At 49.9% G+C, this 15,329-nt stretch overlaps 1 protein-coding gene across 1 annotated transcript; it reads left to right on the plus strand.

The window, feature by feature from the left end:
• Positions 1–3,855: 3,855 nt before the first annotated feature.
• LOC119314445 lies at positions 3,856–14,602 on the plus strand. The gene is made up of 3 exons (XM_037589165.1): positions 3,856–4,975; positions 6,299–6,392; positions 14,287–14,602. The coding sequence occupies exon 1, from the start codon at positions 3,856–3,858 to the stop codon at positions 4,585–4,587; it is 732 nt and encodes a 243-aa protein (XP_037445062.1). The 3' UTR covers positions 4,588–4,975; positions 6,299–6,392; positions 14,287–14,602.
• The last annotated feature ends 727 nt before the right edge of the window (positions 14,603–15,329 follow it).

Consider the following 15,329-nt stretch of genomic DNA (forward strand, 5'->3'; position numbering starts at 1 on the left):
CGGTGTGCTTGTGCTTCTATTGCTTCTACGCGGGGGGCGATGGATGGGTTGGTCAAATGCGGCGGCGGAGTGTGGAAACGGAGTGGGGAAATACCGAAATAGGCAATGGTAATACTTTCCCATTGCTCAAGTGACTGAATGGCTGGAGTAAGCGAGAAAACTGCGGGCACACGTTTGTTGCAAGTACGTTGGTGGATAAGAACAAACAGAAACTACGCACTTGCTTACCACATGCTCATTTGCTAAGGAAATCTGGCACTTGACCTTTGACATGCTTCATATGCACCACAGTTTGATGGCCAACAATGGGGAGTCCCTCACTAGCTGGTGGCAACGCTCCAGTTCGGCGATGACCAAGGACAAGGCAAAGACTTGGCGGTCCATTATTGCTCTTGTGTGGTGGAACATCTGGAAAGAAAGAAATGCGAGGGTATTCACTAATTCATCCTGCAGTGCAAGACCCCTGTTCGAGAAGATTCAAGTTGAAGCCAAGGATTGGATTGATGCTGGTCGTAGGAGAGTTCTACAACTTGTCGAGCGACCCTTAGAACCTGATCGATGTAACTTCTCGAGCTAAACCCCTCCCTATTCTTCTCTTGTAATGTGTACCTTTATTCCTTCTAAGCGCAATGAAAAGCAGTGATCCTGCCTTTTCGTCAAAAAAAGAACAAACAGAAATACGATAATGGATCTCAAGCTCCAGGAGCCTGAAATTTGAAAAAATCAAAATCAAAATTTTATGTTTCAAAAAAAAATCCAAAAAAATATACACACATACCTATGGATGTGTGCTGGAGTACTTGCCTATAAAGTTTCATGGTAAAATAGTATTACTATTCATCACCCAGGGTGCAGAATAAGTTATTCTTCACCTCAGGTAATCTTACGGTCATTTCATAATTAAATTACGTTTGGAATTCAAATAGTTACATTCCTATTGATTCACTACGTAAAATTTGACATAAGAAAATAAAAATATAGGTCATAAGACAAAAAAAATTGCAGTTTATGTGTATTTTAGACTATGTTTTTACGTTTGTAATTTTACATAACATAAAAAAATTTACGGCGATTATATATTTTCTTATGGTCTCTTTTTGCGTATGAAATAAGACAAAACTTACGGAGCGTAAAATTACGGTGCATTGATGGTAAAATAGAAGGGGGTGAAGAATAACCATTCCTCACCCAGGGTGACGAATAGCGCGACCCATACACTTTTATGTGAGCTACACAAAAATAATAAAACCATGTATTTCTAGCCAACGCACAATGGGAAAGTAGAAATCGCCCCATGCGCTGTCTCTGCCACTTGAAACCCTAACAACGGTTCCAGGCCAACTCGGCCAATATATTTCTCCCAATATCAAAGTTGTAAATAGTAAGGGTATGACAGATTGTGGCGGAAACGTTAATGCGCTAAATTGGCCTATAATGCGCTAAATGGCAGTAAACAACTTAGTATGATGCCCCTCCAAACACTATAGAGCGCTATTTTAAACTTCGCTCAATGTTCATCATTGCTGGTAAAAGAATACTAGTGTTATTATTTAACTCAATGTGGAATTATTCATATTATTGATATATGTGAAGGAGAATCACTGATCTGGAGTTTCACTCGAGGAAGTAATACTCAATGTGCTACAGATGACTGTACTGGAATACAACGGATGAATTTGTTATGACCGACTCTGTTGAATGTTATTTATATGTAATGTTTTTCCGAGACAGCACGTGGCGAAGGAATTGGGTTTGTTTTGCAGGCTGTTGACCCACACGATTAAAATGAAAATTGATCTTACATATACTCCCTCCATCCCATAATGTAAGACGTTTTTGTAACCTAAACCTAACATAGCTCGCAAAAAACGTCTTATATTGTGCGACGGAGGAAGTACAATCTTTATCATGACATATATTTCACACATATGTGCTAGACTTGAAAACTGACATGCTTGATTGTGGTTGGTGACATTGCTTACGAGTCGTATGAATATTCCGAAAACTGATGAAATAATAAAACACCTAAAAATAGTGTAAAATAGATCCATGTCCACTACCCTCATTAGAGTTTGTAAATATATCCATGTCCAACTAGACTCATTATGCATTGTGAGTCGTAGCATGAAAAAAACCAGAGGAACTAGAGTATAGCATATATAACTTCCAACAATCATAACTTCATTTCTCGTTGTGTGCTGTTGCATTTGCAAATCTTACGCTATGAGGATGAAAACCATCAGAACGATTCTTTTGTCCTCTACGTCAACAGAAGAAACGATGTAGAAGCTATCTAAGTTCCTCCTCCCCTACCCCCAAAAGCTAGGATTCGTGCCTCTCGTCGGTGCCGCCACAGGTCTGCCTCGCCTTCGGTTGCCCTAGGGCCATGGGGGTGCGGTGGATCTTGGTAAGGGTTGTTAGTCGTTTCTTTGAGTTTTGTTAGGGTTTGTCTCCTGCTTAGGAAGGCCAGACGGCGGCGGCTCCCTGAAGATGCAATAAAGGTCTCTCCAACTAGTCCATGTTCCGGTGGTACGGTGCGTCTAGCAACGTTGGTGGGCGTGCGGAGGTGTGTCTCCCGCAAATCTATCCTCGGTGGATTTGTTCGGATCTAGTTGTTGTTCGTCTATATTCGTGTGTCTTCGGGTTGAATCCTTTCGATCTATGTTATTCTTTATCAGCGCGGTTGTTGTTCTGGTGCTCTGGTCTTATGGGGCCTTAGCACGACGACTTCCCGACTGTCTACTACAACAAGTTGTGTCCGACTCCGGCGAGGGAGGAGCGATGATGGCGGTGCGCCTTTGGCTCACTTCAGTACTTGTAGTCGTCACTAGATGGTTTATGTATCTGGATGTAATTTTTATTATTTCTGGTGTTTGTTGTACTGCCATGATTGAAGATGAATAGATTGAAAATTTTCTCAAAAAAAGAGAAAAACATAACAACAAAAAATGGACGAAGAAAGGGACATGGAGTATTTGATCCCGAGCTCACATGCTCCCGCTTGAACAGTAAAATATAAAAAATAGTAAAAACATTCAAGAAAATCTGCATTTGTTTCTGATGAACATTGATGAATTTTCTAACTGCGTACAAAATTTCAGGTTGAAATGACATTCATGAAGGTTTGAGCAAAAAAAAATTGATGATTGAAAAAGACTATTGTTGGAAGCATTTTGTAGCATCGATTTTGTTTATTTTTCCCGGACCTCCACAAATGTCATTTTGACCTGAAATTTTGCACCCAATTAGAACATTCATCAAAGTTCATCACAAAAAAATATCAGTTTTTTTTTGAATTCTTTTACTATTTTTTGAATTTTATTGTCCATGCGGAAACATATAAGCTCATGATCAAAATAGCACTTTCGCGAAGAAAGAAGCAATTACGTGGTGAGACACAACAACAAAGAATCAAAGAAATTATTTGCCGTCTGCAAAACAGCCCTTTGAAACTAGTTTTTTTTAACATCAGTACAGACACAAGCGCTCATATATACGCGCATACACTCACCCCTATGAACGCAGACACGCACACCCTACCCTATGCGCACCTTCGAAAGACTGAGTCCGCATATCATCTTGAAATTTACGGAAATTATGAAATAAATTCAAGAATAAATGCGAGCGATTTAAACTTTGATGGGCTGGAGATACCATTGTCCGTCTAACCATCCAACCACAGGTTGGTTCGCCGGAAATAAGTTAAGAGGTGTTATTTTTATACGTTTGGCTACTGGGCTCGAAATCATAAATTAGCACCCAACGTGGGCTTTAGTGTCCAGCCCAGTTCTACACGGCCTGCTCTTCATTTCAGCAGATCCCGCATCGCGTCAGTGACTGACTAGGGCGGGCGAGATGAGCAGCCGCCGCCACCTCTCGGCGGCGGCGGCGCCGCTGGATGACGAAAACCTACTCCCCGAGATCCTCCTCCGCCTCCCGCCGCAGTCCTCCTCCCTGCCCCGTGCCTCGCTCGTCTGCAAGCGCTGGCGCAGCCTCGCCTCCGACCCCGGCTTCCTCCGCCGCTTCCGGATCCACCACCGCCGCAACCCTCCCCTCCTCGGTTGCTTCGTCCAAGAACTTCACGGTATCTCCTTCCTACCTGCTCTCGAGGCCCCCAACCGTGTCCCTCCTGGCCGCCTCTCTTTGGAGGCCGCCCACCTGTGCCGCTTTAGGCTACTAAACTGCCGCCATGGCCTCGTGCTCATCTACGATGGTACGAGGCACCAATTCCTCGTGTGGGACCCCATCACCGGCGACCAGCACCACCTAGCCATCCCCGCGCCGTTCGACAAGGCAGCGGGGATCCTGATCAACGGGGCGGTGCTTCGTGCTGTGGGGGACATCCACCACTTCCGTGTGGTCTGTATTGCAACACGCGGATTCAGCATGCCAGATGGAGAAGCAGCGCTCGCTTGCGTATACTCGTCGGAGACCGGCATGTGGGGTAACCTCATCTCGACGACGATTCCGTCCGGCCTCGACTCTCGTCTCTACTACATATTTGACATCACAGTTTCCATTGTGCCGATGCTGGTTGGGCACTACCTTTACTGGACTCTTACTGATTGTTCATCAATCATCCTTTAGTTTGATCTCGAGAAGCAGAGTCTAGCTTTGATAAGGATGCCTGATTTTGCGTATGAAGCTCACATCACGGTTATAAGGGCAGATGGTGGTGGGCTGGGTTTCCTCTTTGTGGCAGATTACACAATTCAATTATGGAAGCGAAAGATCAGTTGCAATGGTGTTGCCTCATGGTGGCTGGAAAAAACTATTGAACTGGACAAACTACTTTCCCTTAATCCAAAGAAGGGCAGCATTATGGTACTAGGGTTTGCTGAGGAAAATAATATGGTGTTCCTGCGGACATTTATTGGCCTCTTTGCACTCCAGCTTCAGTCATTGCAGTTCAAAAAGCTATCCAAAACCGAAAGTATATCTCACTGCCATCCATTTGAAAGTGTGTATACTGCAGGTAATAGCATGCCTTTCACAATGTGGGCATGACAAAAACAAGTTGTTATTTGATAATTGGTTGATGGAAGGTTGTCCACATCCTTTGGTACTAAGCTAACAATTCTAAGTAGTGTCATATCGATTATTTATATTGCTGCTTCATGACCTCTTCATTATATAGCGCTATTGTTCTGTAGCGTTTTTTTCTGTGGTCGCATTCTATGCAATGCATCTGAGCTGGACAAAGTATTTGTTAGCAGTATCTAGTACAGTACATGTCACCGGTTCTTATGTAGCCAGGTGGCAGGTTGTCATTGTTCTAGTGTGGCGTGATTATTGTGATTGAAGCAGAGGGGGATTGGGGATACCTTCTTTGTCGAAAAAAAGTAGCAACGTTCTTTCGAATATTCTGACACTATTATTATCACTACTAGTATTGTTACTATCATTGGACTTTAAGTCTAGCAGGCTTTCTGTCTGTCCAATTTTAGCATGTGAAGATCCATAGAATAAAACAGGTAACACCAAGCTGAAAATTATCTGTATAATAGTTGAACTAAATGTCATTTTTGCCCGCCTATTCACATATGCAAGAACTTTATATGGTAGTGGTAGTGCATAGCTGCAGTGCAGTTTTTTCCTCAAGATGAGGTACTACATAACAGTTGGAATCTTTAGATTACGACATCAAAACTAGAAATCAAGTGTATATAGCTTAATACGTGCAGTTGGAAGCTTAATGTTAGTTACAGTTCTGTCATTCAATATTGTTATCCCTGCTGATCTTCTAATATTTGTAAATCCACAACAATGAAAAGGTTTCAAATTTAGGAAACTATTGATGATTTTATCACTTGGAGGAGAGTCTTGCTATGAGTCGCAAGTCCATTGGCACCAGCATTTAAGAAAAAAACTGAGTTCATTTCATATTTTCAGCCTAGATTCATTTACTAATATAATCTTAATCTGAATTGTCATGATCACTTCTGTTGATAGGGTAGGTTAGTATGAGCATATCTGTTGTGTTTGATATACCATGAAATGAGCTTAAAATAATTCTAGATAACTTCTCTTTTCCGATTAGCTAATAGTCTGAGGCTGCATGTTCTTCATTTTTATGGTATTAATGAATATATGCTGTTTTGAGGGATATTCCTCGAAGTTGACTAGAAGTGTGGTTTTGTCTACCCATTCCTTATGTTGTTTCAGCCCTGAGATTTTTTTTCCTTTCTAAAATTACACCCATAGGTTTATCTGAATATCACCTTGATGCATTCTCATATCTACTCATTTTCTTTTGGAATATAATTGGTTATTTAACTTATTATCCTTCTAGAAACAGATGTTGGCGGTGAACATGGTCGATCTGAACTTTTGAACAATGCATAAGGTGACTGCCTGATCAGATACACTATCATGATATATTGGTTGATCAGGTAAGCTTATCTTCTGCATGGAAGTTGAGGTATCTGAAATGTTATTTTTGTTGTATAAGATGCCACTTCTACAAACCAAATGTAAAGAGAGGACTCCCAAGATTCTCCATACGAGCCTTTGCTAAACCGTTGCTCCCCTGGCTACTCCCCGTCATGCTCTCATGGCAGTCTGCTTCCTGGATCTCTTCTGTATGTGTTGCTTCCTCATCCCTTCCCCAGCAGCTTTTCATCCCCTTCGTAATGTGCCTTTACCCAGCTACTGGATTTGCGCTTTAGCTTGCCCTTCCTTCTATCATACTGCCTTGTTGCGGGTCTATTTCATCCTTAGTTCTCCAGTTCCTTCTGATAATGCAAGTGCTTCTCTCCCTCTAGCTTCCCAGATGACAGTTGACTTGAACCCTTTCCCATTCCTTATTGCTTTGTTCGTGCCTCCTCATAGATGAGAATGCAATGCTAAGTAGTGGCAGAATTAAAAACTTCCCTTTACTATGCTTTTTCAATATTTTCTGGTTTTACTTTTACTGGTTGGTAATTGTGTCCGGGGATGACCCTTGGGTAGGTGCATCAACACTTATCAATTTTCAAAACATCAGGGCGGCAATCGCCACTCGATCCGGCTTGCCTTCCAGTCGTCTTTCGGGCTCCAGGCCGGCTGGGCACGGCGACAAAGCTTCGGCCGACTGGCCGTAGCTGGCAGATAGCGGGTCAGCGCCCGTCCCATCCAGCCGTACGACAAGATCGCTCCCCCACGACGGGGAGAGCATAGCAATAGTGCACCCCTCACCGCTGACCGAAAGAGGCATGGCTAAAGTGCGTGCGGCTCCGCTGACCGGGGAGACTGATGTTAGCACGACTAGGCACTGTGCCAACTACTTTGTGATGCGGCGGGCGACGTGCCACAGTGACGTCCTGCCGGAGGGTCCCACAGCCGGCGGCCCCACGAGAAGATGAAGACAATGACACGAGGGCCCTGCCCCCACTTAGATTTACCATTGTACCTTGGGAGATCAGTCTATAATACCTCCCAGGAGCCCCCCATGCAGGGAGTCGGCTCATTCATCCCACACACAGACAAATACATGCAAGGAGAACAGGAGAGCTAGCTCCTTTCTACTCCACCCAAACAGCTCAAGGAGCACCATTGAAGTTCCATTGTGATCCTCTTAGTAGATCTGGTAGGACTAGGGGTGTTACTTCCCTCAGAGGGCCTCGAACCTGGGTACATCGTCTGTCTCGCACCACTTTTCCCCAATCTCGCCTCCGGAACCCACCAGCGTCTTTTGGCCCCAACCACGTTCAATAAGCCTACCCATGGCATCTGCCGCGAGCACACCACGATAGTTGGCGCCCATCGTGGGTCTGGCCGTTATGTTATGGATGAGACCCTTCACTCCCTCCGGCGAGCGCATCATGCATGGTCTGATCAGCCTGCCCGGTGCAGTCGCCTGCCCTGTAGGCGGCTCCGTTGCCCCCTTCGGCGAGCTGCGCGTCTTTGTCGCGCTCGTCCCCGACGAGTACCCCAGCGGGGTGCTCATCGTCTCTGACCTGCTGTCATCTGGCGGCAGCAACGTCGCCAGCGACATCGACGACCTCTGTGTTCGCGTAGAGGTGCTCACCATCTCTATATGTAAAGCGCCCCTAAAGCGTCAGAGCACCCTCTGGGCTCAAAGCGCCCACCTCGCTTTAGATATGTGTCTAAGGCGTCCGCCTTAGACATTAAAGCGTCTGAAGCGCCTGCTTAGGCGTCCTGATTGGCGCTTTAGGGCAGAGAGGACGCCTTAGACTTGCCAGGTAGGGGGACAGAGATTTCTGGCGGGGAAAAAGGGTTGGGCGGGAACACAAGGGCGGGAAAACTGGGCTCGCATGTGAAACAGTTACAAGAGGGGATAGAAAGAGAGAGAACCAAAACCAGAGCATGCAAATCTCTAGGCTTTCAGCTCTCTCCTCTCTCCTCTTGGAGCAACTTCCTCAGATCTGCACAAGCTTCCTCCTCTTCGGCCAGAGCCCCTCCTCCTCTCCGGCTGTAGCCCCTTCCCCCTCCTCTTAAGCAACCACAATGTATGGCTCCTACCCTCTTCTCTCCCCATTCCCCTCTCTCTGCTCTTTCTTCCATGCTCAGATCTGCACCAGCTTGTCATGCCTTTCCTGCTCTGTTATGTGTTATGCTATGCACAGCTCCTCTGCTGTTATGTGCTGCTACTGCCTCTCTTATAGTAGTTGGCTAGTTGCTTACTGCTTAGTGGATGGATTAGAATATATGTGCTCACTGGTAGATTAGAATCAACATATGTATCTCTCACTGAATGGTACTCTATTCTAGTGCCCATCAGGTTCAGAGTATGTCTAAAGCGTCGCCTCGCTTTACGCTTTACCTCTTAAGTAATGAGGCTTCGCTTTACCGCTCTAAAAACATAGCTCACCACCGAGTGCAGCACCACCTACGGCCGCAATTGGCGTGCGGTTGCGGTGGCTGCGCGGCTACCGCCGGCGTTGGCCAGTCCAACCCTCTGCTGACAATGGTGCAGAACCTGCACGCTCCCATCGTGCCAAGCTCCGATCCGGCTGTCGCTGCGGCTGAGCTCGAGGTGTCCCGCAAGCTCTTGCTTGCCGAGGCTACCGAGCTCGTCGCCACGCGGCGCCAGATGGAGTCCGTGCAGGGTGAGTACAACACCGCCTAGGGCCTCACTCCGGCTGGCGTCGAGCCGAGCCGACAGGGAGACGTGCGACGCTGTGGCGGCGCCATTGGTGAGCCGTTCGCCGTCAACCGACGCACCTACGCTACTCCCGCCCAGAACATGAGGGCCGCGCAGGAGGCCGAGTCTGAGGCCGAATTCGACCACCTGGAGGGCGAGGCACTGTTGCAGCAGTGCGTCCGCGACCTCATCACCGCAGCCAACCCGCTGCAGGAGCGGTACGGGTCGGGCCCCTCTGGCTCGGAACCCCCACGTCTGGTCGACGGTCTATAGCCGAGCGGGCCCTCGGCACACTTTCCAAGCTTCCTCTCTGCCGGCTTTCAGCCTCGGGGGCTGGTCCCGTGGCAGCGGGGGAAGCTGGTGTCATCGTGACGCGCCTGCCGGCCCCGCTCGCTGGCAGCATGCTCCTTTGACCCCGCTCGCACGCCGAGAACGATCGACTTCTGCTTGTTTGGCTGTCTGCCCTTTGGTCGTCGATTGGCTTGGGCCCCGCGACCTTCCAGATGAGAACGACGCTCGCCATCGCATCGAGCAGCTGGCCCGCTTCCTCGCATTGGAGGAGGAAAGCCTGGTCGGGCCGGCTTGCTTCGTCCCGCGCATCCGTGGCGAACCCTTCCCCAAGAGCGTCACGCTCCCTCGCACACCCCCAAGTACAACTGGACTGCCAAGCCGGAGGATTGGCTTACCGACTACACCAAGGCCGTCGGCATAGCCGGCGGCAACAAGCGCGTGGTGGTGCATTACGTGCCGCTCATGCTGCTTGGCTCGGCCCGGACGTGGCTGAACAACCTGCCTGCCAACAGCATCAACACCTAGCTGGTCTTTGACGAGGCGTTTGTGCGCAACTTCACCGGCACGCACAAGCGTCTTGGCCGGCCCCGCCAGCTCTCCATGTGCATCCAGGGGCCAGATGAGACCCTCCGCGACTACCTTACGCGGTGGATTAAGCTGCGCAACGACTAGTACTTCATCAACGGGTGCCAGGACGGCACCCTGCTCAAGCACAAGCTCATGCGCTTCTACCCAGCGACCATGGCCACGACAGACAAGTACGCCACGACCGACTCCGCCATGAGGGTGCAGGTCCGGCTGGACGCATCTGGCAAGGCGGTGCCGGCTCTGCCGGCCAACCCTCGGCCGGTTGGAGACGGTGGCCGGCAGCAGAATAACAACAACAACAACAACAACAAGCGGAAGGGCGACCAACCAGATACCCGCTGCAGTAGCCAACAAGTTGCTGCTCTCGAGGAAGAGCCGCCTGCTGAGTAGGGAGGTAGCCGGCGGCAATGAACCGACAAGGGCGCCTGGCTGCCCAAACTTACTTTCGAGTAGATGCTCAACGCGCCATGCAAGCACCACAACGGCGCAAAGCCTTCTTCCCACATGACTCGACAGTGCACCTGGACACATACGCCTGGCACGAGGCGAGGGTGCTTTGCCTCCCCCACTGCTTCCTCCGCCACCGCCGGCTCCGGCAGCCGGCATGCTGCGCGCTGACTTTCCTCGGCGGGATGTGTCCTACATCGTCTTCACCAGCGCGACTGACGACAAGCACAACTTGCGCATGCGGTCCAAAGAGGTGAACGCCATCGCTTGCCCCGTTCCTCGGTTCATGCACTGGTCCGAGAAGCCGGTCACCTGGCGCCGGGAGGACCACCCGACCGTGATGTCCACGCCGGGTGGCTACGTCCTCGTCCTCGAACCCACTTTCGCTTTAGAGAAGCGCACCTACCGCTTCACGTGGGTGCTCATCGACGGCGGTAGCAGCATCAACATCCTCTACCGTGACACCATGATCAAGCTGGGCCTCAAGGAGAAGCAACTGCAGCCTAGCCAGACGATCTTCCACGGCATCGTGCCGGGGCTCTCTTGCTCCATCGGCAAGGTCCGGCTGGACGTGCTGTTTGGCGACCCGCACAATTTCCGCCGTGAGCCGATCTGGTTCGAGGTGGTGGATCTGAGCAGCCCCTACCACGCACTTTTGGGCCGGCCCGCGCTGGCCAAGTTCATGGCGGTGCCCCATTACGCCTACCTGAAGCTAAAGATGCTGGGTCCCAAGGGCATCATCACCATAGCCGGTGACTACAGAAAATCCATTGAGTGTGCGGAAGCCGGCTCCAAGCTCGCCGAGTGTCTGGTCATTGTGGAGGAGAAGCGCTAGCTTGTGGCTGTCTCGTGAGCAGCTGGCCATGCCGGCTCCTCCTTTCCAGCAGCTGGCTAACGAGTCGTCCTTTTAGCCATCCAAGGACACCAAGCAAGTTCCACTGGACCCAGCTAACTTGGCCCAGTGCGCCACCGTCAGCACCTACCTCGACAGCAAATAGGAAGACTTCCTTCGTCGACTTCCTTCGTGAGAACCGGGCTATCTTTGCATGGTCCCCCAAGGACATGCCTAGTGTTCCGAGGAAGTTCGCTGAGCACAAACTTCACGTGCGGCTGGATGCCATGCCGGTCAAGCAACCGCTCCGCCGTTTCTCCGAGGAGAAGTGAAGAACCATTGGTGAGGAGATCGCCCGGCTGCTCCCAGCCGGCTTCATCATGAAAGTGTTCCACCTCGAGTGGCTGGCCAACCCGGTCCTCGTTTTGAAGAATGGCACATGGCGCATGTGCATCGACTACACCAGCCTGAATAAGGCATGCCCCAAAGACCCTTTCGCCCTGCCTCGGATCGATCAGGTGATTGACTCCATAGCCGGCTACGAGCTGCTGTCGTTCCTCGACGCTTACTCCGGCTACCAACAGATCAAGCTGGACTCGGCCGACCGGCTGAAGACCTCCATCCCGTCCATTGGGGCCTACTGCTACATCACCATGTCATTCGACTTGAAGAACGCCAGCGCCACCTTCCAGCGCTGCATGCAGAAATGACTCCTGCCGCAGATCGGCGGGAACGTGCATGTATATGTGAACGACATCGTGGTGAAGACCAAGAAGCACCCACCCTCCTGGACGACCTCCGGGAGTCGTTCGCAAACCTGCGCGAGTACCAGATCAAGCTCAACCCGGAGAAGTGCGTGCTAAGTGTGCGAGCCGACCAGCTCCTTGGCTTACTCGTCTCCGAGCATGGGATTGACGCCAACTTGAGAAGATCAAGGCCGTCGAGCGCATGCGCAAGCTGGCTTGGTTGCGCGACGTCTAGAAGTTCATCAGCTGCTAGGCGTCCCTCAGCCGGTTCGTCAGCCGGCTGGGGGTGAGGGTCCTGCCCCTGTATCAATTGATAAAGAAGACTACCTCTCGAGTGGATGGACCAGGCGGACGAGGCCTTCCGCGACCTCAAGCGCATGCTCTCCACCGCACTCGTCCTGGCCGCGCCGGCTGAGAAAGAGCTCATGCTGATGTACATTGGGGCTACCACCCACGTGGTCAGCGTGGTGATGCTGGCGGCCTGAGGCCGGCAAGGCGCAGCCAGTCCAGCGGTTGGTCTACTACCTGAGCGAGGTGCTCTCCCTCTAAGCAAAACTACCCCCATGGCGAGAAGATGTGCTACAACGTGTACTTTGCCGCCAAGAAGATGAAGCAGTACTTCCAGGAGCACCTCATCACCACGGTGAGCACGACTCCCCTCTCGGAGATCATCGGCACTCGGGATGCCATCGGTCGGGTCGCCAAATTGGCCATCGAGCTGGCTGCCCACACGATCCACTATGAGCCCCGCATGGCCATCAAGTCCCAAGCGCTGGCTGACTTCCTGCCTCCTCCTGACTCGATGCACTGGTGCATGCACTTCGACGACTCAAGGATGCACACCGGCTTGGGAGCCGGCATCGTCTTGTACTCCCCCAAGGGTGACGTGTTGAAATATGCGTTGCAGATCCACTTTGTTGCCTCGAACAACATGGCGGAGTACGAGGCTCTCCTCCACGGCCTCCGGTTGGCCAAGGAAATCGGCATCCGACGCATGTTGTGCTTCGGCGACTCGGATCTGGTGGTTCAACAAGTCTCTGACGAGTGGGACGCCAGGGACGCCAACATGGCTAGCTATCGCTTCCTCGTCCAGCAAATCAACGGTGACTTCGAGGGCTGTGAGTTCCACCACGTCTCTCGAGGCGGCTGAACGTTGGCCAAGATTGGCTTCACCCGGCAAGCAATTCCAACCGGCGTCTCCCTTGAGCAGCCGCACTAGCATTCCATCAAGCCCTCCCCCGATTCGCAGTCCATCTTCGTCCCAGCCGACCTGACGGTTCTTGCATCCGGCTCGGGGGCTGCCAGCTCCGGCCCGGGAACTTCTGCGTCCGGTCCGCGGCTGCCGGCTCCGGTCCGGGGGCTCTTGCATCCGGCTCGGGGGCTGCTAGCTCTGGCCCAAGGGCTGCCGGCTCCGGCCTGAGGGCTTCCGCGTCCAGCTCAGCGGCTGCCGGCTCCGTTCCGCTGCCTCCCGACCCAACTGGCCCTGCGCATGCGGCCGTCCTGACAGTGGCGAAAAATTGTTGGTTTTGTCCAGTAATGCTGATAAGATTGAGCTTTGAGCTTTTGGCACTAGTTCCACAGTGATAATTAAGGAATGCTGACTGCCTGAGTCATACCAAAGTTGTGAGACGACTAGGATGGGATGCCTCAGGCGAAAGCCTAGTGCCAACCTCGTCAGCAACGATGATGGCGACGCCTTCGGGTGCCGCTTCCCTTCAGGGAGGCGTCATTGGGGAGCTCCGGGCGAAAGCCTCAGATCCTTCTCTTGATCGGACGATGATGGCATCTTCGATGTCGTTTCCCCCCCTTGGGTGCACTGTTTTGGATTGGAGCGGTTGTTGGAGTGTTCAGTGGTGGCGGTGGAATGATCTGTGGCGGCGACCGGTGCCTTGGTCATCCTGGTGATGATGGTTTTGACCTATCTCGTTGGGTCTCATGGCGGTGGTGAGATCTTGGTGTTTAGTGCCCTTTGAAGGGGCCTGAGGTTTTGTTGCATTGCATAGTGCTTTGGTTACCTCTATTTCTGATGGTGGTTCCCTCTCTTGATCTGCCCAGTGGTGATGGGTGCTAATTTCTTGGTGTTGACTGCTTGTCATAGCTCGTTTCTGGTTGTTCTTCTGTTGTTCCCTGTCACTTGTATATGTTGGGTGCTACCTGCTGTAGCTGCTGTGTTGTATCTCAATCTTGTTTTACGAAAGTGAAAATCCTTTAGGCCGGCTTTTGCCCGCTGTAGCAGCTTCAATAAAAATTTACATATTGGTCTCGGTGTTTGGCTGATGACGTTGGTTGCTCTGCAGGTACCTGGATCTGGTAGCTGAGATGCAGAAACGGCTTGTTTGCTGTAGGTTCTGTGCACCATGTACTGGTCAGCGCTGTAGTGGACTTGTAGGAATTAATTTGAACATTTTGTTCGCTCATGACTATAATGTAATATGAAAATTGTGTTAATTCACGCATGCCATGTATTTTCTGTAAAAGTTAGTCAATTGACACGAAGACGTAGTGACTTGCTTGGATTAATTAGATCCATGATGTCTCATGTGTGTGTGAGCTGAATTTTTATCTGCTTCTCATAGTGTCAGTAATGAATGTTCAGTTATTCTGCTTTCTTTCTTCAGACATCTGGCATCAATTGCGTTTTGTTATGTTTGAACTATTTTAGAGTCATTGTGACCCAGACAGGAATAGGTAAATGAAAGGAAAAATATATGGATTAGCTTCTGCACATTGATAACCGCCTGTATTTTTGAGATTCTGGGATAAAAGTTGCAGTGCCCGTCCCAGGTGAAACCCTTGTTACTGGCGAAATTTTGGTTGACACTCCTCTCCTCTGATCATCCTTTTGAAAGGACAGGTCAAGTCTGAAACATTCAGTGTAGTTAACTTTCAGCTCTGATGCAGATTCAGAGCCGACAATACAAATTATGTACCAAACCAATTGATTGTTTATGTGCATGCACAACTCGTTTAATTACTTATATCCAAGAGATATCTTAGACTATCCACAATGGGAGTAACATAGATAGTAACATCACACATATCTAAATAAAACAGATGATGTGGCAAGCAATAAATGAAGAAAGAGAAGTATGTAGTAACATAGCTAGTTACTACTAGTATGAGTAACATCACACATATGAAGACAAGATGAGTTTATAGCTTAATAAATGAAGTGTTTCATGTTATCACACATATGTTACTCCTCACTATAAAGGTAGTAACATACACTAGTAACATGTGCATGTTACTAGTCTACGTTACTACCTATTGTGGCTAAGCAGAAGCATGGAGCATCCAATTTGTACATTCAGCCGTTACCTATTGGGTTGATCGACATCAC

This window comes from Triticum dicoccoides, chromosome 6A (genome assembly GCF_002162155.2).
Source record: "Triticum dicoccoides isolate Atlit2015 ecotype Zavitan chromosome 6A, WEW_v2.0, whole genome shotgun sequence".
Lineage (NCBI taxonomy): Eukaryota > Viridiplantae > Streptophyta > Magnoliopsida > Poales > Poaceae > Triticum > Triticum dicoccoides.

What these genes read in the sequence shown, in the direction of transcription:
- LOC119314445 (XM_037589165.1), top strand. Translation starts at nt 3,856, where the DNA reads ATGAGCAGCCGCCGCCACCTCTCGGCGGCGGCGGCGCCGCTGGATGAC.